The sequence below is a fragment of the Camelus ferus genome, chromosome 16 (genome assembly GCF_009834535.1).
Source record: "Camelus ferus isolate YT-003-E chromosome 16, BCGSAC_Cfer_1.0, whole genome shotgun sequence".
In the NCBI taxonomy this organism is placed as follows: Eukaryota; Metazoa; Chordata; class Mammalia; order Artiodactyla; family Camelidae; genus Camelus; species Camelus ferus.
Window position 1 is genome coordinate 6,195,563 of NC_045711.1, and position 27,999 is coordinate 6,223,561.

The 27,999-nt window shown below is 45.8% G+C and overlaps 1 protein-coding gene and 2 long non-coding RNA genes across 10 annotated transcripts; 1 reads left to right on the plus strand and 2 right to left on the minus strand.

Moving 5' to 3' along the window:
- Positions 1 to 922, minus strand: LOC116669274. The gene is made up of 2 exons (XR_004326618.1): positions 786 to 922; positions 1 to 283 (listed from the first exon to the last, which is right to left on the minus strand). It is a non-coding gene; the product is annotated as an uncharacterized LOC116669274 (long non-coding RNA).
- VEZF1 (vascular endothelial zinc finger 1) lies at positions 619 to 16,257 on the plus strand. Of its 7 annotated transcripts, none has more exons than XM_032498431.1 (7): positions 619 to 966; positions 3,574 to 3,794; positions 5,726 to 6,420; positions 7,174 to 7,237; positions 8,343 to 8,544; positions 9,688 to 9,843; positions 12,888 to 16,257. In XM_032498431.1, the coding sequence occupies exons 2-7, from the start codon at positions 3,789 to 3,791 to the stop codon at positions 13,313 to 13,315; spliced, it is 1,551 nt and encodes a 516-aa protein (XP_032354322.1). In that variant the 5' UTR covers positions 619 to 966; positions 3,574 to 3,788; the 3' UTR covers positions 13,316 to 16,257. The 7 variants fall into 7 exon arrangements, with proteins under 7 accessions (XP_032354322.1, XP_032354319.1, XP_032354321.1 ...); XM_032498432.1 differs by lacking the exon at positions 619 to 966 and adding an exon at positions 1,905 to 1,920; XM_032498428.1 differs by lacking the exon at positions 3,574 to 3,794 and having other exon boundaries at positions 625 to 966.
- Positions 16,258 to 21,011: 4,754 nt separating this feature from the next.
- LOC116669276 lies at positions 21,012 to 27,931 on the minus strand. 2 transcript variants are annotated; one of them, XR_004326622.1, is made up of 3 exons: positions 26,955 to 27,931; positions 26,437 to 26,529; positions 21,012 to 25,257 (listed from the first exon to the last, which is right to left on the minus strand). It is a non-coding gene; the product is annotated as an uncharacterized LOC116669276 (long non-coding RNA). The 2 variants fall into 2 exon arrangements; XR_004326621.1 differs by having other exon boundaries at positions 26,437 to 27,931.
- Positions 27,932 to 27,999: the final 68 nt, after the last annotated feature.

The window sequence follows — 27,999 nt, forward strand, 5'->3', positions numbered from 1 at the left end:
TTTCTCACTTGTTTGTATTTTTATTTTTACTTTTGGCGGGAGAAGGGGTGTTCGGTAGAATTTCACATCATATCTCGAGTTCAGGGGGAGAGGATGGGGAAGCTCAGCCCTTTTACCCAAGAATAACCCAGCAATGACATCTCTACGCGTGGGAAGTGTTTCCCTCGCACAGGGAGGATCTGAGGCTGCACCCCAGTGGGATTCCCTGCTTGAGTTGGAAGGCCGCTCAGAGTTAGATGCATATCATAGCACGAACGCGGAAGGTTTCGCTGGGATGAAATAGCTGAAACGAGAGACGCTCCAAGTCGAAGGGGCTTTCCCCAATCTGGAGGTGGGGGTTGTGCTGCGCATAAGGGACTGAAGAGCCGGGTGACCGCCGTGGCCTATGCCTTCCGCTCAGGGTCTGATAGGGACGCGATGCTGCTGGGCACCAGGTTTGAGTCACGGGAGCCGGCCCCGCCGTGCCCAGCGAGCCGGCGCCAGACCCTGGCGTCCTCCATCTTCTCTCCTGAGCTCCCCCTGCTCCAGCTGCCTGAGCCACGGACCGCAGCACCACACACCCCCGCGGGGGGGGACGCCGCGCCCCATCCCCGCCCCCAGCCCCACCCCAGCCCCCCCGCGGGGACCCTGACCCCACCGCCAGCGGGCACTGGCTGAGCTCCGAGGCGGCAAGCCGGCCGCGAAGACGCCCGGGAGGGGTCCGGGCCACTGGGGGCGGCGGCGGCCGGGTCGGGGCTCCCCCCCCGCCCGCGCTCGCCGCGGCGGTGGTGCGTCCCGGAGGTTACCGGAAGTGGCCGCGCTCGGCGCTGCCATGTTGAGGAGCCGCCGTTGCCGCTGCCGCCGCCGCCGCCGCCGCTTTGTTGTCGCCTCCTCCGGCTGAGGAGGCTCCCCGAGCGGGGGGAGTGGGGAGGAGGGGGGTCGGCCGCCGCAGCCATGGAGGCCAACTGGACCGCGTTCCTGTTCCAGGTACTGGGGGCCCCCCCGGGGGGGCACGGGGGGGACAGGGGGGCCGGGCCCCGGGCTGGCGGGCGGGCGGGCGGGCGCTCCTCCCCTCCCTCCCGGCTCCGCTCTCCGGCCCGGCCTTAATCCCCCTTTGTTTTTCCGCCCGCCCGCCCCGCCGGAGCGGGGCTGCTGAGGTGAAAGGAGGCGGCCTCACGGGGTGCGGGGGAGAGAGCAGGCCTCGGGGTGAACCCCGGGCCCCCCCAGCACACACACGCACACGCACACACCCTTCCCTCCCGCCCTGAAGGGGAAGGGAGGAGGCCAGTCGCTGTCACCACCCGCGGCCCAGAGAAAGGAGGGCGCCGGGCCGCTGGATAGCGCGGTCCGCTTGGCCACGGCGCGCCGGGCCCGGGCCCGCACCGTGGGGTGAGGGGGGTCCCTAGTGTTAGTTCCCCCCCACTTCATCCATCTTTCGCTCGCTCTCCCTCCTTTTCACCTCCCTCTCCGCTTTTTGTGTGTGTGCGTGTTGACTTTCTGACCCCCCCATCCCCGCGAGTAGCGAGTGTCCCTGGGCTCCCCGCCACTCCCCCTTCCCGCCGCCCCCCCATGTTTACCCAGTTGGGGGGGTGTTATGAATGTGTATGCTCTCCCCAAACTTTTTCACCGGATTTATGTTTTTTCTTTCCCAAGCCTCTGCCGAGCCTTGGCAGCTGACACCCTCTCCCTCTGTCCAGCTCTCCCGCCGTCCCATTCAGCCCGGGGAATCCCCCGGCCGGGGGGGTGGGCACGGGGGCGGCCGGGACTCCGGGAGGCCCCACCTTCTCCCGGGGCGCCTTTCTCTCTCGTCCCACCTCGAACGTTTCCTCCAACCAAGTGGGGGAGACGGCAAGTGGAGAGAGCAAACAAAGTCCGCTTACAAAGCCCCCAGATGAGTCATTCATGGGGTGTTGGTCTTCACTTTTTGGAAGAAACTTGAAGGTGACTGTAGCCGATACGCTGGCAGTTCTCTTGCCCGCCCACTTTAGGAGGGGACCCCTATTTAGAAGACCGAGAACTTTTTTTTTTTTTCTTCCTCTGCTTCGTTTCTTTGCAAACGAACCAGTTAGTGGGCAGTAGTGATGAGCTCACGGGGAAACTTCGGAACCAGAGGAGGTTAGGAAGCTCGTCACTTTAAGTGCATTCTTCCCGCCTCTCTTAGTTATTTTCCTTCTTTGAATAACTTCGTGAAATCCCAAACGCGTAGCTTGGGCGCTTGAGACCTTTTGGAGCTAACCAGGAACGGATGCAGAATTTTCAAATAATCCTCCCAGCCACTGGACCTATCCCAGTGGAGTTAATAAAGGGAGCTGGTTAATTCAAACACTGCCTATTTCGTAGGGGTGGTTTATTGTTTTAAGACATATTCTTTAAAATGTGAGTAATTTGATTTTCAAGTAATTGTTGGAATATATTCGGGCTTCTTAAAATTGAATATATTCAAAATTACAGAATTCACTGACTTGGCCCTTTTTTCATTCTGAGCTAGTACTGTGCTTTGATGAGCTTGATAATGTGATAAGTCAACTTAAAAATGCTGGAAAAGATGTGGTATATAACTAACTAGCATCCAGGTTGGTGTAAAGGTGGCAAATGCCCTCTCTAGAAAAAGCTTTCAAATGGTCATTTTAAAATATGGAATTAATGGGTCAGTGAAGTGATTTTCACATGAGGGATGGTTTAGATTTACCATATTAAACGTGTTCTCTATAAACTTCATGGAGATTGAAAAAAATGAGAGTTCTTTATATGAGGGGAAAACCTGTAATTAATTTTTGGGAAACTAGCTAAAAAATCTTTTGGAATACTTTTATTACTTCTTTCCTGGATAAAGCAAATGCCAAGCATTTATTGATCAACTTTTTAATTAGATTTTTATATTATTCAATTTTTTTCAGCTACTAAAATCTTTTTTTCCACCTGATGGAGAAGTGTGAAAGCTAATATTTGATCCTGGGCTTGGCAATGTGTGCAGTGAAAATTGTTGGAAAACTTATAATTTAGAGCCGAGGACAGTTGAATGGGTAAAGAGAATATTTCAGTCTTTTCTCTGGAAAGGTATGAATAGACTTACTCAGTTCCAGTTTTAAGTAATTTTCACTGGGGAAATAAGAGAGTTAAAGTCTCTCATTTGTTTTCTGGACCATCCCATTGAATTTATATTTTAAAACAGTTTAATACCTGCTTGATTTCCAAGTAACCTGGTGGAAAGTGAAAGCCATAGCTGTTAAAATGTTTGATGGATGATTCTCCTAACAGGACATTCAAGATATGACTCACTGATGCTAATTTCTTTCAGTACAAAATCTTTTATCCTCTGGCACTGGAGATTTCATGGTGCCATATCCTACCACCCTGGGTGATGAAATAACATTTCTGTTTTATTTTTGTTTCTTGCCGTCCCCAGAAAAAGGAAAGCTTGGGCAGGGTTTCAAAAAAAAAAGAGCCTTGTAATTGAAAGAGATGGGAGATAAAATTAAAACTTTGTTTTGATGATGCTAGTCAAATAAAAGTCTACCCAGAAGTTATATATTTTTAAAAATCACTTAACTGAAGGCAGGCAATGGTTGTTATTTTACTCTGTCTCTCCCCCAGAGAACAAGTTGGGGAAACCCAGTTCCCCTCTTAGAAGGCTTCATATAGAAGTGTGGGGATCCTAGGAATCCTCAGAAAGTGATTCCCGTAGTGGTCGAGGCCTCCTACAGCATTTCACCCAAGAAGCAGGGACCTGGTGTGACCCTCGTGTGAGAGTGAGCTTCAGCAATGCTGTAAAAATACTTTATGTTGCCACAGACATCTGAATTGGTAAAATGGCAGTAAGTGCTTTTAGTACTCCATCGAACTAATGGTTGTTTAGAATTGAAAAATGCCTCTAAACACTGTAAGTCTGAACTTTGTCCAGAAGATTTGTGTTCCCTATTATCTGATCTGTTAGCCTTTGAAATTGTATATCTTGAGCTATCTTCAGCTATTAACTGTTTGTATACTGTATGGAAACTTGGGTGTCCTACAGCCAGGTTGGAAAGGGGGTTAGATCAGAGTCCAAATTCTATAAAGTTTCTACCAATGTTACTTGGGTAGCGCCTGATAGTTCCAGGAGCTCCATAAATTAAATTAAAAGTGGACTGTAATTCAGTGTGAGCACTAAGTCCAGAAAGATACTCATAAGTAAGCATACAATTTCTATTGAGTACTTCCAGGACTCAAAGGGAGATTCAGTCAGAATTATTACATTGCAAGTGGTAATTCTGGATACCACACCTCCTAATGATTTGGGGGAGTCTGGTTCCAGGCTTAGCTGTTTTAGCTGTTGTCCTGCCATCAAGTAAACATCGAGCAACGTGTAGTAGATGTTTTTGTCTGTTGGGGGCGGGGGGAGGGGAAGCTCTGTGTGAGTGTGTCTGTCTCCGTGTTTTTTTTCTCCTTAATAGAGTTAACTGCAGGTCTTAAGATTATACAGTGAGAAGGGTAAAAAAGTGTCTAGAGCTTCTAAGATGATGGGATAGACCCTTCCTAGGACATTGTATGCTTAAAATATTTGGAACTCTTACCTCTGAGTGCCTGTATCCTTTTAGGATTACAAAACTCAAGCACAGGAGCTTGGGCTCACTGTCAAGAGTTTCAAAAATAATGTCGATCAAGTACAACATACTAGGAAGAACTATTTCAGGAATTTTTTCCCCATCATTTCCTAAATGTTTATCAGTATGGAGGTGTGGAGAATTTTGGAAGAATCAAAAAACCAAGAGAGTAACTCCTCATAAATACCAAGAACCTGATCCACAGTGAAATTTTGGTTTCAGTGCAGCTAAAGAAAATTTCCAGGCAGTGGCCAGCCCCCAATTTTGGAGTGGAGCAGCACATTATAACAGCAAATGTCTGATACTTTAATGAAATCTACAACTGCTGGAAGAAGATGAAAATGAAAGGAATTTTAATAATTTATAGTTTATTTCCTCTTACTAGTCTGTCTGAGAGAGTTGAGGGTTTGAACAGCTAGTGTTGCTAAAGGATATAGACTTTAGTGTAAGAGTACATGAACTGAGAAACAACGGGCAGGTGTTCTGCTGTGAGCTGCCTTCACAAATGCCTTCCAGGTTGATTAATTGCAGGTTTCATTTCAATCAAATCTTCAGTAGAGTTAAGTGAAAACTTTCAAAGTAAACTTAACAACTGGCATATGTATTCAGAGAACTAGATTCTTTTTGTCACTTAGCAACAGCCTCTTTCCTCAGTCACTAACGGTTTTCTGATGGAAAGGGAGAGACACAATGCATTACTTTTTCTAGGTAAAGTAGACAAGTAGATGACTACTTGTATATATGTGTTTGTATGTGAGTGTGCGTTTTGTGCATTAGTGTTATAAGGTACTGTTAAATACTTAAGTCTGGAGGGTAATTTTTTGACAAGTTATTTAAACTTGGTTTTGACACTGACAGACTAATGCAAAGTGACTTCATCAGCTGCTGTGTCCCTTATGAACCAGGGTGGTGTGTAGTTTATTCAGCTGTTTGAGAGCAAGATCACCGTCAGCAGCGTATTCGCAAAAGTTTTGTGTCTGTGCAGTGATTTTAATGCTTTGTATTGGGAGCTCTGAGAGTACCTAGGTGATTGCTGGATCTCTGCTGCAGAGAGTAGCTTGTAGGCTCTTTGATTGTTTGTTCTGGTCTCTGTTGTCTGAAGCATGTTGAATTTTGAAGGTCATTATGAGAGGCTGAGTTTCTGAAGTGTAAATGTTTGGTTTTAGGCCCATGAAGCCTCCCATCACCAACAGCAGGCAGCACAGAACAGCTTGCTGCCCCTCCTGAGCTCTGCTGTGGAGCCCCCTGATCAGAAACCATTGCTTCCAATACCAATAACTCAGAAACCTCAGGCTGCTCCAGAAACATTAAAGGATGCCATTGGGATTAAAAAAGAAAAACCCAAAACTTCCTTTGTGTGCACTTACTGCAGTAAAGCTTTCAGGGACAGCTATCACCTGAGGCGCCACGAGTCCTGCCACACAGGCATCAAGTTGGTGTCCCGGCCAAAGAAAACCCCCACCACGGTGGTTCCCCTTATCTCCACCATCGCTGGGGACAGCAGCCGAACTTCGTTGGTCTCAACCATTGCAGGCATCTTGTCAACAGTCACTACATCTTCCTCGGGCACCAACCCCAGCAGCAGTGCCAGCACCACAGCTATGCCCGTGACCCAGTCTGTCAAGAAACCCAGTAAGCCTGTCAAGAAGAACCATGCTTGTGAGATGTGTGGGAAGGCCTTCCGAGACGTGTACCACCTCAATCGGCACAAGCTCTCCCATTCGGACGAAAAGCCTTTCGAGTGTCCTATTTGTAATCAGCGCTTCAAGAGGAAGGACCGGATGACTTACCATGTGAGGTCTCATGAAGGAGGCATCACCAAACCCTATACTTGCAGTGTTTGTGGGAAAGGCTTCTCGAGGTACTGCATTTTGCTTTGCTTTTTTCCATTATGGTTTCAGTGTGATCTCTGTGTAATCTAAAAGGTTTATGTGAGAATAGGTATGTGCAGGCTTGTGTTGTTAGAGGAGATTGGTGACAGATGAAGTATTATACCTTCAGGTCTAATTTCAGTTTGGTGTGGTTGACAAGTGGTGACGTAGTGATTAACTTATTTCATTTAAAGAGTACCTTGATGGACTCAGGCCTTCATTTGGCACATAAGTACTTCTTACCAAAGCTGCAAAACCATCAGTTTTCAATTCAGTTGGGTGACTAGACATGAGGTTCACTGCACAAAACAAAGAAACATATCCTGAAAGTTGGCATGACCTTGGATACTCTTGAAGTTTTTAAGAGAACATTTTTTCCACTTTTCTGTGGTTACTAACATTTCACTAATTTTCATTTTTAAAAGCCTTTTAAAGTTAATATAGTACAAGTTGTCTCTGGCAAGTGTTCGGACTATACTTTGGGTATTTTGTCCTTGTAAAGAATAAAGACCTAATATGGTTTAATGTTGACTAGGAGAGAAAATTAACAGGTAAAGGACTAAGACTTTTGATTATGGTAAGAGAGGTAAGGAGACTTGCACGGGGGGCGGGGGAGTTGGTAATTCTGCTAGCTTTCTTTAAAATGTCCCCCACCCAAATCTGCCAAGCATGTAAACATCACAGTAAGTAGCATTTCTCTGTGTGTGTTCCATTACATCTTCTCTTGAAACTCTCTTTCACAGGCCTGACCACTTAAGCTGTCACGTAAAACATGTCCATTCAACAGAAAGACCCTTCAAATGCCAAGTAAGAGTTAAAATGACTTATCCTTAGTGTAGCACTTAATGCACATTATCCAGAAGATCTGAGCCAATCAAATCTCACCGTTTTTAAATAGTCTTAAAATCACTGACTTGAATAAATGTGGTCCATTTGAATTCTAGTTTTATAAAATATAAATGACAGCTTCTGTTTCTGTGAGACAAGATCATTTGAAAATGTAAATATGCTGTTTTTGTGAAGCTACATTTCCGTTTCCTTGGGCAACAGTATTTATTGTTATATAAAAAAACATTTATTGTCTTTGCAAAGGTCGCTGTGTATTTGAAATGAATAAACGAATGAAATGCTTTAAATTAATTTCTGGGCTGATGGTTGAGGTTGTTTTAAATGCAGTAGAAGAAAGTATGAATTTTCTCCCAAATGTTATCACTTACTGGATTTTTCTCTGATATTGGCAAATTGGAGCATTTTCCAGTTGTTTAAAAATCTACTCGTGTTAATGATTTTATTTTATATAAGTTGTGATATTGAAAATGTTAAGAAAAAAATGTTAAGAATCTTGCTAAAGCAAATGACTGTTTTAGGCATCAGTAATTCTGGTTTGTTGCTGAAAATCTTTTTGTGCTCCTTGTAGTTAAATTTGTTAATGACTGATTTTATTAAGTAAATGATTTGAATTCTAAGAAAAATTCAGTTGGAGGAAGGAAGCTAGTGTCACTTAGTAAGCACCTACTATGTGTGAGGCCTTGGGCCAGGCTCTTAATCCACCAGTAATTTTGTGAGGTAGGTATTATTGTCCTCATTACAGATGAAGAAAAAAATTCGGACAGGTTAGCTAACTTGCTCAGTATCACACTGTTTAGTGATTGAGGGAGCTGGATTTAAATCCAGGTTTAAATGACTCTGAAGCTCACATCTTTTCACTACTCTGTTGATATTTTTTTTCTCCCCCCCCCAAATTTGTAAGAGTCTAAAATTCACCAAATGTTTTGTTAAGAGTACAGTTCTAGGTAACACATGCCATGAAAATTCAGCTAATTCAGTCTGCTTGCTGACATGGATAGGTTAATACCTAGAATATAACGTACTTTAAAATGAGTAGAACAGGATAGTCTATATTTAAAAAAAGTTTTCCTCCCTCATGCAGACGTGCACTGCTGCCTTTGCCACCAAAGACAGACTGCGGACACACATGGTGCGCCACGAAGGCAAGGTATCCTGTAACATCTGCGGAAAGCTCCTGAGTGCAGCATACATCACCAGCCACTTAAAGACGCACGGGCAGAGCCAAAGCATCAACTGTAATACATGTAAACAAGGCATCAGTAAAAGTAGGTGACACTTCAAATTTTTTTTTTTTTCATTTTGGATTGACAGAATCTAGATGTTTTTATAATGTATTGAAGGTATTTTTCACTTGTGTTCTCAGGACTATATTAATGTTCATTTTATGTGTTTCCTCCTGTTACTAAAGTATGCAGACATGCATCAAAAGAGAGTGTATATTAATTTGGAAATACACTTTACATGCATGTTTGCAGATGGTATTGATAAATTCTCCACTGATTTTGCTTTTAATCTTGTACTTGGCTACTAATAACACCCATGTTAAAAGAGCACATTTTCCCTGCAGCTATTTTTCAATCTGTCTCTTCTTCTATGGGGTTTGAATTAAAAGCTCTAGTGTGTTAGAATTGTGGCAACAGAAGGCTACTAGGAAGCTGCGTCTCCTGCTTGGCAGTTTGAATTGTTTTTATTTAATGTTAGGAAGATTCTCAAGCTCAAGTGCCACCGAACTCCTGATTGTGTTAATAACATGTCCTTAATAACCTAAGGATAAAAGCAGTGTTAAATAAGCTTACTTTTCAAACCCAAATCTACAGAGAAATAGGATATCATATCCATTTGAAGTGTTAAATATTTTGCTTACCATAAATTCAGAGTTGAAGGTAGACTATCCACGGGCTTGTGGATAAAGTTCATCACTTGTGTTTACCCAGGTTTTTTGTTTAAGATCTCCCCTACCACCAGAAAAAAGTGTAATCTTTCATTTTTGCTTCTTTGTAAGTACATTAGGTTTATTATCTAGCGTGTCAGACTTCATACAAATTTACTTTTAGTGTACATTGTTGTGGTCAAGTAACCAGGTATATGTTGGATACTTCGATGAACATTAATTATTCTGTGCTAAAATTACCCAAGTTCCATTCTAAAAGATACTTGCTTTTTAATGTAGCAAAGAATTCTTTTCTTTTTTACATTGGTTTTCCCTAGCTCTAGATTTTTAAAATTTACCTAGTTGACCAATATAGACAGAAGCAGCAAACAAGATGCACTGTAGTAAAAACTGTCCAGTCAAATGGTAACAATCAGAGGGGTTGTGAGGAGTCAGAGTATCTGAAGTTTCCGATTTTGAAAAGATAGCTGCACTTTTTCAAGGTAAATGGAGTGTTTCTGGTTTGTCTTGGGGGCAGCATGCATGAGCGAGGAGACCAGCAGCCAGAAGCAGCAGCAGCAGCAGCAACAGCAGCAGCAGCAGCAGCAGCAGCAGCAGCACGTGAGCAGCTGGCCGGGGAAGCAGGTGGAGACACTGAGGCTGTGGGAAGAAGCTGTCAAAGCAAGGAAGAAAGGTAAGACGAGGCTGCCAGCGCTCCACGCGTGGCTGGAGGAGTGCGTCCCTGAGGTACGCTGAGTGGGCAACGTCACAGCCACCGCGAGGAGAGCACTTTGTGGACATACTGTATATGCTGGGAAACACCTGGTAAAGTTATTGGCAACAAAGCTTCCAAGCTTCCAGATAAATTTTTTTACTAGGAAATAAAAATTCTCGGTATTTCTTGTCATGTTGTTTCTCTTGGTTTACTTTTTTGTTACAAATTTGGAGCCAGATTTGGCCCTTTGCTCAGTATGCCCAGAGTCCCTTTTTTATGCTTATTTTTGTGTCAGCCTCCATGCATTAAGGGCTCTTTTTTCCTTTGTTTCTAAAATACTCCCACTTTCAGAGGTAGGTGAACTTATCCTTGTGTGTATGAAAGTTCATTTTCTTACAACTGCTATTTTCTGCTCTTTAGTGTTCTTCCTGAATTGTCTTCTTTTTTACGTGTTTCAGACTTCGTAATGCTGCTGCCTTTTCTCTTGGTCTCACCCTTAATCTCATTCAGTCTGTCACTGGGGCTGGCATTAGCTTAACATGAACGTATGTCAGTTGTTAGTGACTTGACTGTAATTGTTATTAAAATTGAGAATGGTTTGTTTTTCTCCCAAATACATCCTGTAAAGAATCAGTTGGTATATCAGTTTTCAAAACAGCTTTTTAACTTACTAATTGTAGCTTTGGCTTCTGGACTCTTGTGCAGCCATTTCAGTTAAATCATTTTGACAGTTTATCATCAGCCACAGGACAGATTTCCTAAATTCCATTTTTCCTCCCTCATCCCTGTCATGTCTTACTGTTTACTTTAAATGTATAAGGAATCCTCTGCATGTAGACTCTGCTGTAATTCCTCTGCTGTGTAGTTTCTTCCATTCTTTGCTTTCATGTAGTGTGACTGTCCTCTTCCTCAGATCCCTTCCAAACATCCCGGACTTGGATAAAGATAAAAGGAATAGCACTCTTTTCATATACATCTGGCACTGGAGGAAAAGAGTGCAGCAGTTCAGATAGGCTTCCCCCTCTGCCTCAGGTGCTGCTTATTCCTGTCTTCCAAATGATTATTTGTCATTATTTTGACAAAATGTTTTGTATCAGGAGTAGGGGTGGAGAAGTGGGGGGTAGGAGAGAAATATTTATATGTGTTTATAGGCTATGATAATTGCATAGTGAGTTGAAAGCATATTATGAAGGATGTTTTACTTAAGAAGTAAAAGTACTTAAGTTACAGAAAAGAGTAAGGTTAGATTAAAAAGAAAACGTGGGAGGAGAGGTGGGGAGATGGCACATGGGAGAGCGAAAACTCGTTTGGTGGAAGCAATATTTTTAGCAATGCTACCATCACCTCGAAAGTGAGTTGGTTTTCTTCCTCATTCTCTTTTTTTCTGCACCCTTCTGTTTGGTATTGTATTTCAGTGTGCTTGCACAATAAGTCTCAGTTGTTCAACTCATCTTCTGACCCCCATGAAACAAAATGCTATTGTATTCCCATTTGTAGCGTGGATCTCTTTGGAAACGATCTCTGATGTTAGAAACTCATGTTAGTGAATACCACATTTGTGGGGAGAAGAGACTCCTGACCTGAAAACCTGAACATAAATCAGCACGTCCCTTAAATTTGGGGCTTAAATAAGGTAACCTAAGTTTCCAAACCTGGATGACAATCATATCATCACCTCAGGAGCTTTTTAAAAATACGGATTTCCCAGGTTCCGTCTAAATCACAGGATTGAATTTTCTGGGAAGCCATTAAAAAAAAAAATCCCCCTGGATAAATGATTTTGATCATCAGCCAGGTTTGGGAATCCCTGATGTGGAGCATGGAGTAATGCTGAGGTTCCATCATACTGATCAAGAAAGGGCTGCTCATCGACTCAGGGGTCCACCTGAGGTGATTTGACCCATGTGTGTCATGTGTGCAACCCTCTATCTTTATGTCTCAAATGCATTTTTTCATTTTGACACCAGGTCACAGCCAGCACCCCCATCTGTCTTGTTACTGCTCTTTTCTGACACACCAGCAGGTGGTGCTGAATTTTGTTGAGGGGTGGGGCTGGGGGGGTGTCACCTCTGAGGGAAGTTTCCTTAAGAAGTGCCCAGGCTTTGTTGATAACAAGGACCCAGGTCCCCCCAACTCACTGCCAGCTCTCCTAGCCTGGTTAGTCCTGCTTGGTATGGTTGGTGGTGTGTGTAATATGTGCAGTTAAATGACAGGCATAAAGTATGTGATTATGTCAGCATCAGAAAGGGAAAAAGAAGCGGGAGTTGGGAGAAGAACGTGAAACTACGAGGGACGCATATTCTTTCTTAATGTAGTTAAGAAACAACCACAAACAACAGAATTATTTAACTGAAATGATTTTTGTAAGACTGAAATAAGCGGATGATACTAAAATAGCTTATTAATCCCTGCTTAATGGATTTTTAAAACAACAGAATATGGCTTCACTTCTGAGAAGGCTTTAGAATACATAGCACGGAGGACACACACCTTACTGCTAGTTACCGTGTGCCTTCTGAGAAGACTTTTCTGATTATCTGTTATTGTGTGACCGTCGCCCACTCTGTGTAAACAAGTCTGCTCGCCTGGCTTTCAGATGCTTAGCTCTTCCCAGGAAAGTCTTTAGAACTCAGAGGAACTCCGTGAAGTGGTAGTGAGAGTACTTAGCCCTACGTGATATCTCTGCCCCCTAGAGTGCCTTGCAGAAATTAACTGATGTTCCCAGCCTCACTGTGAGGTAGGTGAGTAAATCCAAACTCGAAACCAGAAGCACCTAGGCTAAACAAGTTGCCTAAGTCCTTGTGGGAGGCAAAGCATCAGAAAAGAGATCCGCTCTCATGCTGGGATTCCTGGTCCCCAGTCTTGTGCTCAGAAGGATCCTCCCTTCTTGTTGACCACGGGGTAGAAAACTGTAATTTAATTTATTAAATGTTTGTCCTTTTTAATTAAAAGAAGTTGATTCAGAAACTGAATTGTGTTCACTGTTTTGAGAGTCTAAAGGCCCTTTTGTCTTCTTATTTTAGAAGCTGCTAACCTGTGCCAAACCTCCACGGCTGCTACGACACCTGTGACTCTCACTACTCCATTCAATATAACGTCCTCTGTGTCGTCTGGGACTATGTCAAACCCAGTCACAGTGGCAGCTGCAATGAGCATGAGAAGTCCAGTAAATGTTTCAAGTGCAGTTAATATAACCAGCCCAATGAACATAGGGCACCCTGTAACTATAACCAGTCCATTATCCATGACCTCTCCTTTAACACTCACTACCCCAGTCAACCTCCCCACCCCTGTCACTGCTCCAGTGAATATAGCACACCCTGTCACGATCACGTCTCCGATGAACCTGCCCACGCCTATGACGTTAGCCGCCCCTCTCAATATAGCAATGAGGCCTGTAGAGAGCATGCCTTTCTTACCCCAAGCTTTGCCTACATCACCACCTTGGTAAACAGTATTATAAAGTCAAAATATGGGTTAAAGTAAATATTTACCAGCAACTTACTTTTAGTTTATTAAAGCAAAAAGTAAACCATGAAATTGGGAGATTTCATTACATTAGTTAAAAAATAGTGTAGTAGCATTTTTCTCCAATTTGGCTGGGATTGTTCAAAGTAGGGTGTGTATGTCACATATCACTGGACCACTTTAGTTTAATCAGAAATTCCTTTTAGCTGACAGCATTGCTTAAACAGGATAGTAGTTGGCAAGATGAAATGCCCAAATTAAAACCAATCATAAAAAAGCAAAACCCATTTCAAAATAAGAAAAATAAGCATTTGTTTCTAATCCCAAGAAATCGTTTTATTCTAAACACTAGCAGAGCTCCTCTCCCCATATGGTCAAGGTGGATGGCTGATTTTAACCTGAAGTTCTAACTCCACAGATTGAGAGCTAGTGTAGAATTGTCTGTGTTTATTGTTTTTATGAGTAAATACACGCATTGTCATAATAAAATGCATTTCAGAGAATATGCATTTTACCTTTGGGAATATGTTAATTTCAGGCAGCATTCCCTATGGGAAAGGTGATACCAGCTCTGATATGCAAAGCATATGGTAATTTATCATTCTAACGTCAACATATAATAGGGATTGTGACCTGATATTTGGAGATGTAAATATTGCTCAGCATACTAATCCTGATGGAATATAGCATTGTAGTTGACTTTTTTAAAAAATTAAAAAAAAAAAAAACCAAAATATACAAATAGTGTTTTGGTAAGAAAAGGCCGCAGCTGACAGGAGAAGTCAAGTGTGCGGACAGGCCGACTCCAGCAGACAGAGGCCGTGGGACTCCTATTAAGGAGCCGAGGAGTGCTTTGGAACAGTTGAAATATATTGCTTTAAATTGGAAGACGCTGGAGGCACTGGGATGTAATATGCCCCTCTCTCTCCCAATCAGAGCCTGTTGATGTTTCAACAGGGAAAGATGTGTTAGTTGCTCACTAGAGTTTATGTCTTATATTAAATTGTATACAGTTTTTATTCTAACCACTAACTAGGTAGTATGCCCCTTCAGAACAAGCAGAGTGTATCTTTTTTAAATTTCTCCTTCCATTTCTTAATCAAGTATTGTGCAGATTTGTTCAACTTTGTAAATATGGACATCACTTTTTTTTTCCTTTGAAAAAAACACTTGTATCCGCTTTGTGGGGTTTTCAGGGAGACAGCTGTCTGCACTCCCTGCAGACGCCCAGCAATGATAGTGCACGTTAAGACATGTGCTTTTTATTTCTTAGCAGGATGTTTTATCTCTGTACATAAAGTAGAAACCAAAAGCTAGGGAAACAGATACTCTACGCCATCATGCCACACATTTAATGTTTTTAAAGCATCGTGTTTTTTAAAAAACAATACTAAAACCAAGACGCTGTGATTTTTTTTTAAGTTGCAATTATGTTTTTGGTTTTTTCTTTTTTAATCTTGCAGTTAAGAGAAATGGAAATTAGTTGTGTTAATCTTGCAGAATGTTTGCAGGACTGACTATCAAACTGGATGACTTCCATTTATACCCCACTGTGTCAGTTCAAGCATCAAAATACCTTGCGTCTGAGGCAGACTTCCTACATCAGGGACAGGTATCTGTGTGTCATTATACAAAATAGTTCGAGGGGGTTCAACTACATAGTAAAAAATAAAATAAATAGTACTTAGTGTAAAATAATTTTATAAATGATCTTTTTGTACTTTAGGACATTAAATTGTACAACTTTTGTATATATAAAAGCTTAGGAACTTTCTGTTTAGCAGGAAGGCAACACATTCCTACACTTTTAATGTATATGTTTGTTATAATGTCCATGTAAACATGCCCTATGTTTGTGCCTTTTAATTAGTTTGTCTCAATAAACAAAATGTAGAGAAAAATATGTAGCTATGACTTTGTTACAACTGTTCTTATCCACAGTACCAAGATGGTTTGTTTTTAATATGTAGAGCATTATGTGTGGACTACTGGAAGGACTCGCGTACGGAAGGCCCGGGCATGGCCCTGCTGAAGCCTGGACTGGGCAGGCAGTGGCCATGTTTGGAGGAAGCCCACATTTCCTGGTATGCAGCCCCAGGACCAGGTTCTGGCTCTGCCTGCTGGGCCTGTTGTCTCTCTGTGGCTGGGCTGCCAGTCACAACCCTTCATGATTGAGACAGCCCAGGCTTCCTCCACAGTGGCCCAAGGAGCAGTCCTCAGTGGGGGCAGGTGTGGGCCCTACCCCCAGGCTAGAGTGTGGTCGTCAGAACCCTGAAAGTATTAGTTCTTTAAAAAAAAAAAAGATATATACTAGAAATGATTGTTTTATCAATTCATTGTATAATAAACAGGAGTGAGACTTCATTGTATGACTTCAGTTAAAATGCTATTTTGTATGCATTCTTTATTCACTTAAGAAGCTTGTCTGCAATAACAAAGCCACGTCGTGTCTTTTGGGAGGGAGAGAGTTGGCAGGATGAGGGTGGCAGTGGGCCACTGAAGGGGGGGCGCCAAGTAGGTTGTGTGGTAAAATTCTCCTGTGTCTTGGAACTGGAATTGAGTTTTGATGCTGATGAACTGATTCAACCAAGTGTTGAAGGCACGACGGCCACCGCTCATGGAAAATCAGAGAGTTTTTTTTCCCTTCTGGTTGTAACCTGGTTGAGAGCTTCCCCTTTATCAGCTCGGCAGCTAAACAGCTGTACTAGATAATCCTCAAATCCGACATCCAGCCTGTTATGCTGTAGGGCTCGTTGCTCGGCCTGCATTTGCCTTTTATTGTGTATCCGTTTCCCTCCTAAGGTGTGCTCCTAAACGAAGGTTTCTGTGTAAGCAGATGATTTTTCCTGTCAATACCAGCACTGTATTACTAACATGCAAAAACTGCAGATTTATTTTGACAAATTAAAGTTAACCGGTCACAAATGTTATGATGGATTGCTTAATACCTCAGAAGCTTCACCAGTTCACTGTGATGATAGAGAAATTTTTGAAGCACTGCTTCTCCAGGTGTACACATCTTGGTATTGGGCTGGAGAGAGAGCGAGGGACTAATGTCAGGCTGGCTTGTATTGAGATACCACTGAGAAGGGAGGGTGGAAATGCCCCAGACAGGCTGCAGGAAGACAAGGACCCCACCAGTCAGCTTGAGTGAAGTCCAGAGAAGATGAGTTTAAAATATTTCTTTTCATACCCTAAACCCAGTTTCTTTACTTGAAAAGTCTGGGTCCCCTACCCATTTGGATCCACTAGCTGTCTACTGAATACCAACAAGGTACCAGGCACCGCTAGGCACTGAAGGGCATATAAAGGTGATGAAGAAGACATGGTTGCTGCCTCCAAGGACGCTGTTAAGAGAGAGATGACAAGTACCCAAGTAACAGTATCACCAAACAGCAAATCAAGATGGATCTGACAATTCATTTAAAGAAAAAGTTTGGATACCTACATCTGTTTTATATAGAATTGAGGCTTTCCAAACTTCCTCTGATAGTTGCTTTAGTCTCTTTATTGACTCAGTGAAAACAGCTGGAGGAGGAGTTCCTTATGTTGTTTTTGTCTGAGAATGGGAAGTGTTACTTCACCGAGCTGCTGGTTAATCTTACCGTCCTGGCTGTCCAGGTGTCTCCACTCCTCGAGGGGCCCTGCAGTTAATCCTCTCTGGAGAGACCTGGGTTGGGGATGTAGAGGGGATAGCCGAGGTTTCCCCTGTAATGTCCTCAAGGATTGTTGGACTACAAAACAGTCCAGTGTGTTCATGGACTGGTAATCACTTTCCCCTCCCTGGCCTAATAAATCTGGCCTGCAGTCTTGTCCTCTCCATTTCTTCCTTAAAGACTTGCAGCCTGAAAGAATGCCATTTGTCCCCATTTGGGCCTATAAATCTCGCCCACAGCTGATCTGACCCTGGCAGATTACTGGATAATCTCCCGCTGTCTTGTGAAAGTAGCAGGGCAGGCAGATCAGTGTGTAATGGTTCAGGGCTGAATACTGACTGGGTTTGTGCACTGATCTGGACTCCACCTTCTCTTGGCTGCTCACTTTTGGGCAATGAAGGCTCATGTTGTTCCCAAGAAAGGAATGGAGGGAGGGCCAGGAGCTCTGCATTGGATCTTTGTGTGATCTAGCCCTTCCCTAGGATTAATCCATCAAGGGTTGGCTAGTTAGCTGTCCCCTTCCCAAGACAGGAACTTGACCCAGATCTTGGCCCTGGACCATGGGGATGAAGAATACTTCCCTTTACGAAAACTGGCCTGTCATGGTAAGGGGATGGATTTTCACACTTGAGATTCTGTATCACCAACTGACTTGCATCATCATCTCAGGATTTTTCTTCATCCCTGATGATCTTTAAGTTGATATCCCACCTCCTTCCCAACCCCTAAATATCTCTTTGAAGAGTACACAGAATAAGAATTTTAAGATCTCTATTCTTACGGGAGTGAATCCTTTCTGATGTATGTAACTGCCAACTATGCAGGAAGAATTCTCTGGGGGTGTTTTTGTAAATTCACATTGTTTATGCAGTTCTCTCAAAGTGAAGTCCACCTTCATTTGGCTGCATCAGCCCCTTCACCCCAATGTCATTTCCCCCTAAGTACAGCTATAAAGAGCTTGGGCAAGAATTACTAGGCTGAAGATGGACATTTGAGGACAGCGTTCTGTTCTGCCAGTGAGCTATTCCTTTGGCACAGCAGCTGGAGAGAACGAGGAGACCAAGGGGGAACGGAAGGGACATGCCCTTCCAGTGACTGGTCCAGCAGGTCTGTCTGGCAGTCAGTGCCCAGGTCCAAGGCTGGGAGCAGATTATACCTGACCCTCATGGTCCAGGGCCAATTCTAGAGTCTGCTCACAGAGAGAAGAACCATCCTTGGAGACTGGGACGGGAAGCTAATTCTTTGTTAACCTTAGGGGTCGATTGGCAGCCACCAAAGCCACGGTTCTTACAGAGTCAGCCTAAATCCACTCAGAGATCTGGCTTGAAGGAGGCTGGATCTCCAAGGCCCTTGCTCATGAGCCAAGAAATTCCTAACTTTGTTAATGGTGGGAAAAGAGCCAGAGAGAAATCAGCTTTGTTCGTAAGGGGAGAGAGAGAAGGAAAAGGGAGAGCTTGAACATTAGAAAGGGGCCCAGGGAGGGGGGGAAGGGAGATTTTGGAGAAAGTGTCCTTGTGCTCCCTGGGGTGTAATCCCCACCCTGACCCCCTCCCCTCTCCAGGCATCTGCCCTAGGCTGGACACGATTGCTCAGAGGAGTTTGAGTCACACTGCTAGTCCCAGCCAGCTATGATGATTTTAGCTGGAGGAACAGGCAAGATTCGGGTGATTAGCAGGGAATCCCGCCTGGGTGGGCACCCCTGAGCCACTTCCAGCTGAGGAGGTAGGGAGGGGTCCCCCTTCCTGGAATCCCAGAGCTTCATCCCAAGAGACTAGGCCCTGACTCCAGGGTGGCCTGTCCCACACAAGGGAAGTTCTGCCACTCTGTCAACACCAGAAGCTCTGTGGCTGTTTAGGATGTCTGAGGGAGAGGAATGGGTCGAGAGTGGAGTTGTGGAAAGAGAGAGGAAGGAGAGAGAACCTTGCTATATTCTGTTCCTTAGGCCTAGAATGTCCTGCCACAAGCAACCCTTTATCTGTTGTGAGCCCGTAGATACCCTGCAAAGGCTAATATAAATGTTGCTTCCTCTGAAACCTTTCCTGTAACTTTTAGGCAGATGGTTCATTCCTCCTTAGTGTAACAGGAGGAGCTGGGAGATATCCAAATAAAGTGGAGGTAGTCCAGGGCTCCCCAGAAGGGAGCCTAGTTCCTGAGTTTGACTGTAGATTCCAAATGTTTTGCCACATCCCCTAGATCTCTGGTTCCAATTTAGTGGGACCATGGCAGCCTGTTGCTGACTTTCCCTTGTATCAATGTGTCCCAAATGGAAGCCTGAAACAAGGTACCAAGCACCAAGGTGGGAAACAGCAGCAAGGTAAGTGAGGCCCCCAGAAGATCCAGAGCAGGACGAGACCTAGCATAAAGGGCAGTCGGGAGGTGCTGTAACACAGAGTTGCAGTTAAGAGCAGAGGCTTGCAATCCGACATGCCTGGGGTGTAAATCCAGGCTGTGTCAGTTGGAGCTGTGTGACCTTGGGCAAGCTATGTAACCTCTCTGGCTTCAGTTTCCTCAACTGTAAGTAAGGATGATAATAGTTCCAACCTAGTAAAGTTTTAAAGATCTAATTCATGTAAGGGCTTAGCACAGAGCCTGGTATAGAGGAAGGAACCTCAAATTCAATGTACCCACCTCCACCTGGTCCTCCTATATCCTATCCAGTAATAGCAACATCAGTTCGCTCAGAGGCACCAACTGCATTCTCCAAAAGAGCAACGAAGCTGATTGCCACCTCAGACGCTGAGATTTTGAGATTTGGCATCCAACATGGGAACCAGAGCCTCATCTCGGGAATGGGAGTTAGATGGGAGACACATCTGAACAGCAGCTAATTGAAGGCTGCTGGATACGTGGCAGGGAGGGTTCAGGTTACACTGAGGGAATAATCTCCAGACTAGGAGACCTGCATGTTCCAGAGTAGTCGTTCCATCTCACGCCATTCCCCCTACTTGCACTATATCCAGAGAAGGTGTCTGTTGTGCAGTTTCCCTCTGCAATCTCACCATCCTGACAATCAGAGTTCTTATAGCTTGTTGCTAGCCTGGCACAGGCCTGACCTCCTTCTTTCTCAAGAGGAAAGGGAGCGCCACCACCTACCCAGGCAGGATGTGAGAGAAAAGCCTGACATCCTTAGACTCCTGAATCAACCCTCATCAGCTCCACCTGCTCTCTTGGAGGTGTCAAGGACTCACGCGCTGAAAGAGAGGAGTTCTGCAGAGCGCGCGGCAAATGTGAGTTTTGCCAGGGCTGGGTCCGTCAATCCACTGTGGTTCCCAAACTGTCAGGCCTAGCATCCGATGCCCTGCACCATTTGGCCTAATCTACTTCGCCAGCCTCCTCCCCGCGATTTCCCCGGGGGTATACTAGCTTTAGAGCGGCGCTGGTGGGGAGCCGTCGCAAACAAACAACCCTGGGCAGGTCGGCCCCTCACCCCGACTAGAGCATTGCCGAGCCGGGATTGGTCGACGTCTCCGGTGTTCCGTGTTCTGATTGGTCGGGTGAGGGAGCTCATTCACAGGGAGCATTGCTCCCCTCCTGCTGAAGTTTCTCCACTCTGCACAGTAGTTGTACGCAGTCTACGTAAATAGATAAAATAACTTCTATGATGTGCCTCCCAATATGGTGTTGGCCCCCTGAAGGAGGACCGAATCTGTCGGTGTATTGCATCCCATTTCCAGATCACACATGGGCCCGTGAATGGGGAGAGGCCTGTGGGAAGCCGCAGCCGGGCTGCGTTTTGCCTCTCCGCAGCGAGGCCACGGTTTATCCTGGGATGCTATTTGATCGGTTAGCTTTTCAGAAGACCCACTTTCCCAGCATCGGTCCTTTCTATCATTTACACTTATATCTCACACTTTCTTGCCTGCTGTCATGTTGTTCCCACACAGTAGGAATGCCTTTCCTTCTCAGTCACTTTTTTGTTTGTTTGGTTTGTTTTGTTACTGTGATTAAATAGTCCTGCTCACTAGGCGCCTCTGGAGAAAAGCTGATTGCAGGGCTTGGGCTGGGAAAACACAAAGCCTGGAACAGTTTTGAAAAATTTTTATTTGGAAATAATTTCAAACTTACAAAAAGTTGCAAAAATGAGAACAGTACAAGAAACTCCCATATACTCTTTACCTAGATTCACCTAATTGCTAACATTTTATCCCTTACTTAATCACATTTGGGCTCTCTCTAATTTTTTTTTTCTGAACCACTTCAGGATTTTATACATCATGGACCTTACCCCTAAATACTTTGGTGTGTATTTCCTAGAAATAGAGATAAGCTCTTACACCACAGTCCAGTTATTAACCTTATATATTTACACTTGTATAACACTTTTATTTAATCTACCATCCATATTCCAATTTTGCCAGTTTATCTGATTATGTCCTTGACAGCATCTCCCCTCCAGGACAAGTTCTAGTCTAGGGTCAGGTGTTGCATTTAGTGGTCCTGTCTCTTTAGTCTCCTTAGATCTGTACCATTTACATAGCTGCCTTTAAAAAAAACATTACAGAACCTTGCCTTCCTAAAAAACAGAACATTCTTCATTTTGTGTTTGTTTCCCTGTGATTAAATTGAGGTTAGTTATGCATTCTCAGCTGAAATACTGCTAAGGCAACATGTCCTCAGGATAGCATATCTAGAGGCACATGATGGCCCACTGTCCCTCATAGGTGATATTAATTTAGATCACCCAGTCACGACATTGCCTTGTTTCTCCATCGTATAATTACTGTTTTTGCCTTTGCAACTAATAAGAAGTCTGAGGGGAAACACTTTAAGACCATTCAAATAGCTTGCTCCTTATCAAAATTTCCCCCTAGATTCTTTTTTTTTTCCCAAGGGGGAGGTAATTAAGTTTGTTTATTTATTTATTTGGTTTTTTGATGGAGGTACTGGGATTGAACCCAGGACCTCGTGGATGCTAAGCATGTACTCTACCACTTTTATACCCCCACCCCTAGCATCCATTGATAGTCTGATGCAGTCTTTCCTATGATGGTGGAAACATCTCTTTGCACAAGAAAGTTGGGATGGGACTGTATCAAAGAAGATGGGAATGTAGCAAAAGAACACAGGAGCCAGCAAATGGCCAAATCCGGAACAATCTAAGCATCAAAATAAATAATGATAATAATAAATCACAAGCTATTGAAGGAAAGTAAATCCATAAATCCATTTACATAAATAAATGAATTAGTTTATCCTCCTGCTCCTTTAAACTCAGTTCAGCCTTCTGGTGAACCAGTCCTGCAGTGGTAGCTGTGCCCCACCTCTGCTGTTACACTGGCTGCTCCACTCCTCCGACCAGCCACCCTCCTCTGACACTTCCCTGCCTAGGGAACAGAGCTGAACTGAGCCCTGGGCTCTACCTTCCCACTCACCCTAAAGAGAGTAGGCCTTGCAGGCTCAAGTGTGGGGCCTGGGCTGGGGGTCTGAACCCCAGGAACCCAATCCTGTCATAGCCTGAGGGGCTCAGCCCTGCCTTGGGGAGAGGTTTCTGTTTTCCCTTTAAAAGAGACATATGGTAAGTGAAATCTCCCTCAAAGACATCGCTTAACCCTCGAGAGTCCTCCACTCACCATGCTGGAACTAGCAGGGGTATAATCCCAGGGAGGCGCTCCCACTGAAGAATCTGACATTTTTCCCATTTCCACTAGTGCCCAGAGCCCAGTTCAGGAGCTGAGGAGGTAGTGCCAGCTTCCCCTCCTTCCTTCCTTGGCCATTTACTGGTGCAGCAGAGTCCCTCCCCAGGACACCAAGGCCCAGAGGCCTCTCCATCAGCAGCCCTGCTCCCCAAGCTCCATCCACTCTGGAATATTCATCCTGCCCCACCCCCTCCCTCCTCTACTGATCTTCATCACTGGAGGGAATCAGATCTGAACATCTGGAAGAAATTGATCACAGGCAGGCCTCCTGGGAATTGAAAGAATGACAGTACATAAAACAGGCATCACTCATTTAGCGCATTTGCGTGATGAGGAGCAGACTTTGCAGCCAGAACACCTGAGTTCCTATCCTGGCTCTGAGAAGGAAGGAGGGCAACTCTCTCTGCTGCCTCAGTTTCCTAATCTGTAAACAGGGCCTAAAGGTAAATACCTAGCACAGAGGCACTGAGGAGTAAAGGAGTTGACAATGTAAATACAACTGGCATATTGTTAGCATTCTGGGTTAGCTGTTACAATTATTGTCATTGTTACCTCCAGGGATATAGGGAGGTGCATGGGCTCTGAGTCACAGGCTGGGTGTGTCTCGGTTCTATCACTTATTGTTGGACCTGGAAACACTTTTGACCTCACTGGGTCTCAGTTTCCACATCTGTAAAATAGAAATGGTAATAATGCCTGCCCCTGAGGGTTTTTCTGAAGACTAAATGAACTAAAATGGGCAAAAGTGCTTGAAACAGGGACATATTGTTGATGTTCAAGAAAATGTGTCATTTATTATTATTTTTAATCGAGTGAGGAGAAAGGAGATACTCTTATCATTTTAGAGATGAAGAAACCAAGACTCAGAGAGGTTAAAGTGGTTCACCCAAGGTCACTTAGCTGGTGAACAAGGACCTCGGGGGCTTCCGTGTACCCTGGTCTGACTGGCACGAAGGTCTGGGCGCTTACCCACTCTCCTCAGGGGGGTTAGGAGAAAGAAGGAATCTGCTGCTCCAAGCAGAGATTGAACTTCCAGCCTCTGTGAAATTTTTGTAGCAAATGCTTAACCCCAGGCCAACTTTCCCTACAAGCTGGTCCTGGTACAGGACTGGGAGCCCTCCCTGTCTCAACTCCTGGTATTGTCGGGAAAATCAAAGCAAATGTTAGTACTCTATTGTAAATTTCAAGCTTATGCCTGGATCACACTCCTCCGTGGATTCCTGAGTGTGCTGTTCGGGCCCACTCCCGGTCACACTCTCCTCCCCTTTCCGCTTCATCTCGCTGTGTCCCCCACCACCCACCCTGCGCTCTGGCCAGTGGAGATTCACATCCAAATCTGCCTCCACACTCCCACCTCAGTGCCTCGCTTAGCTGCACCCCCGGAGAGCAATGCCTTTATCCCCAGTTAACATCTTTTTCATCTCTCAAGGCATCGCTCAAAAGCCAGCTCTTCAAAGGTGCCCTCTCTGACCTCTCCTCCATGAGAATTAACCACTTCCTTCCTGGGGAGCCCCAGAGCCCTCTGCTCACACCTTGACTTTAGGAAGTGTCATACTCAGCCTTGTATTATTTTGCTCCACATCCACCTTCCCCTAGACTTGGGGGGAGGGGCTATTATTGCTCATCTTTGGGGTCTCAGTATGGGGACACGAGAGGTCAAGAAAAATGGTCCTGGAACTGGACTCAAACAGCCAAAGTTAGACATAATTATGGAGGGAAGTTCCTTATGCTTAACTTTTCCTCCTTCCACTCACACATAATGATGTTGAAGGCTACAATATTTATGATTATAAAGGAAATTGGGAAAATCTGAGAAAATACTGGTAACACAGTAAAAGTTATCAATAAAACCCTCAGCCAACAATTGTTAACACGTTGGCCTATTTTCTTCTCTGTTTACAACTAAATAAAAAGAACTAAATAGGTTCATGTTGCATATACTGCTTTGTAGCCTTCCTTTCTCATAACACATTTTAAAACATTTTTATAGACGTTGAACATTCTTTAAAAGCAATTTGAATGGCTATACGGAATTCCATGTACCTACACCTAATCTCCACGCCACCACCTTGTAGAGGGCAGGCTGACAGGCTCTATGCTGGAAGGTAGGACCCCTGGAACTTCACAAACAGTTCCCACTGAAGGGGAGATACATGGTTTCTGTAAGGGGAAGCCAGGCGTGGCTCACCACCTGTCGGAAGGCAGTGCTTTGGCAACTATGTACTCACTCACGGGGCCTGCCAGGCCCTGCACTGAGACAGCAGACACTCCCTACCTCCCCAAGCTCCTGCAGAGACCGCCTGCAGGATGAACACAGGGACTGCACGGGAGCAGTTTGGTGTTCTTTCAAAAACCCAGTGTGATGTTACCAATTCTTTCAAAGTTTTCTCTGAGTGTCTTGATCAAATTGGTGACACTGGAGAAGGAGATAGGACTGCCCCAAATATCTGGATGTTTACACTATTTGCTTTTCCTCCTTGGGCCTTGTTAAGCTGCCTTTGGTGCTTCGAGGAGGAAGAGAGTCTCCTGATGGCTGGACCATGTGGTTGGTTCCAAAGCTGCCTCCACATGCCCTTGTCACCATTCACGCCTGGCATTCGTCCTGGGTGGGGAACTCCTGGAAAGGAAATGTCCTGTTGGGGGAAAGGGTGTTTAAGTGTCATCCTCCCAGCCACAGGGAGTCACCCACATGCTTTCAACAGGGCGGAGACATCACCAGTCTGTACTTTGGAAAATAACTGCTAACACTGAGGAGGGCGGGTTGAAAGGCAGGGGCCTGGTGGCCTGAGCTGTGGGAATGCAGAGGGGACAGAGCTCAGAGAAGCTCAGGAAGCAGAAAGCCTGTTTACTTAGGGGTTTGAATGTGGCAGAGGAGGAAGGCGGCGTGTGAAGTCAGTAGCTCCGGTGAGAGGGAGGTGCCCGTCTCCAGGACAGAGAATCCCGGCACAGGAGATCTGGAGATGGTGCCTCCCATTGAAAGGTGTCTTTGGAATGGTGGCAAAGAAAGCTGGGTTGCAGGAGAATGAGGACTGAGTGGGGGTTAAGGAAGCAGAAAGAGTATGTAAGGTTGGTTTCTTCTTAGAGGAAGTCTACTGATGAATGGGCAAGAGAGAGATACAACAATGGCTTGAGGGCAGGGCAGGGCTAGGGTAGGGAGTTTCTTAGAAGGGCATGTTTTGCAGTGTCTGTAGGTATGAAGCAGAGAAAGGGGAAGAAAGAAAGAACTGGTAGAGTCTCCTGAAGCAGATGGGCTTGAAAGCAAAGGGACATTTCATCCTCTGAGATGAGCAGAGACAGTAGGGGACTGAACCAGGGCAGAGCCCAGGAAACAAAGGAGGGGAAGAGTGAGGAGGAAGGAACAGGACTTCACAACCAACAGAATGCGGGGGGAAGGGACACTGTGGACCAAGGTTTCCAGCTGTGAAGCTGGAGGAGGAGGAGGCGGCTTGGGGACTGAATGCTCAGGGCCTTTTGCCTCCTTGCACTGGGGTGTCTAAGGGACCTGGGTTGGAGAGTCTCTGTAGGCAGCTGGCTGTGAGGTGCTGGAACCCAGGAGGCAGGTCTGGCCTGGGACCCTGGGACCCTGGGGAACCTTCAGCTCAGACGCAGCGGTGTGTGAGCAAGCGAGGGTACCCAGTGGGATGTGAGAGGCAGGGAAGGAGTGTGAGAAACCTTTCAGGAAGACAGCCCTAAAAGGGAGAGTATGTTACCATCGCCCAAGAAGTGTTCTCAAGGAAGAGCGTCCATTACAGTGACCGGGTTCACTTGATGACTTTATTAGTAATATATGACAAGATGTTGTGAGCACTCACCTCCCAGTGTAAACAGGGAAACATCCAAGTTTGTAGATGCATTTCATCAGCTCCAAAATGCCAAGGCAACAGTTAGAGGAACCGCAGAGGGATCTTGCAAGTAAGCAGAAAAGTGGCTGATGAACTGCACTGTGGGCGAGTGTAACATAATCTAGGGAGGAGGCTAAATCCTAGCCCTCAGTTAACAACTTTGGGAAAGAAGACAGAAAGTCAGCACGGAGGGTCAGTCCCTCTAATTACAGATCTTTAACCTGAGGTCTAGGACCACCACCTGGGGTTTCAAGGGTCCTCTGAAACTGAATGTACCATCAAGGGAAGGGGCCTGGGGAGAGGGAGGTGGGAGAGAGGAGATCCTTGTGTGTGTGTGTAGTGGGGTGGGTGGGTGTCTGGGAACTTGGTCTTGGAGTTCAACTCCACTGGCTAATGTAATGCGCTAATGCAATGCGGGGCCTCCAGGAGAGGGTGTGGTTCTGAGATTTCTCCCTCTCCCAGGTTCCCGACTTGCTGAAGAAACTTACCCTCGACATGCAAATGGTGGAAACACAGGGGTGTCCAGGGCACTCCAGTTTGTGGTTTTTACCTTCGATGTCTCTGGCTGAGCACGTTGATCTGTCTCAGTAGGCTAGGGGACTGCAAGCCCTCAGGGGAGAAGGGGAGAGGGGGCTGCTCCCTGGGGTCTGTGCCCAGATGGGCAAGTGTGTCTCTAGGGCAGACTTGTCCGGAGGAGGGTGCAGGCCCCTCACAAGCTGCCTGGGGGCGGAGCTGGACCTGCATTCTGGTCTTCACCAGCCTCAGATCCCTTAGGCAGCTAGCTCTTCTTCAGAGTAGGATGCTGGGCAAGTTGCCACTGCCCCATCCTACCCACCCCCCAATTGGAGTCTGAAACTAAGCCACGTGGGAAAAGAAGAGCCAAAGTTGATTTCCCATTTATTGAACAAGTTCTTCTGTGGGAGATCTTCTCAGGCTCAGATGCCCCTGAAGTGACCTGGAATGCCGAGGAGGAGATGGGGAGATTGTAGGTGGTATCTGATGGTGCGAGTGGGTAATGATTTTGATATCCTGACCTCCTCCCCACCATCTCCTCTGACCTCAGTGTTTTGTTTCTCTTCCTGAGCCCTAACTCCCCGGGGGCTGCCCTCTCCCCGCAACTTCAGCTGTCCCAGGCCCTAGATGTGCGTTCCGACTCTGCAGCCTCTCGGGCAGCCCAGCTCTTAGGTCTCCCCTCGCCCCCGCCGAGGTCTAGGGTCTCCCGCCCCACCCTCTCCGGGGGGCGCCCTCCCGGCGCCGCTCCACGAGCAGGGAGGGGCGGGACGCCCCAAGCCCGCTCTGCCCGGGGACCGTGGCTCCCGAATCACGCCCTCCGGCCCGGCAGTCGGGAGTCCCCGCAGCGGCTGCGGGGATCCGGCGGGGATCCGCCTCGTCTTCACCCGGGGGCGCCCCTCCCCCGGCCTCCGCGACTCCGTTGCTGGCGGACCCAGTTCCAGCTTCCCTCCACTCCCCAAGGGGTCGGCATCAGAGAGGGTCCGGGGGCCGCCGCCCGGCCCGCGCCCCGCCCGCAGCCCC

Bases quoted from the DNA above. Each gene is read 5' to 3' on its own strand.
- VEZF1 (XM_032498427.1), top strand. From the start codon at position 1,882: ATGGGGTGTTGGTCTTCACTTTTTGGAAGAAACTTGAAG. The intron at 6,421-7,173 runs GTACTGCATTTT...TCTCTTTCACAG, and splicing joins TGTGGGAAAGGCTTCTCGAG to GCCTGACCACTTAAGCTGTC. The intron at 9,844-12,887 runs GTAAGACGAGGC...TTCTTATTTTAG, and splicing joins TGTCAAAGCAAGGAAGAAAG to AAGCTGCTAACCTGTGCCAA.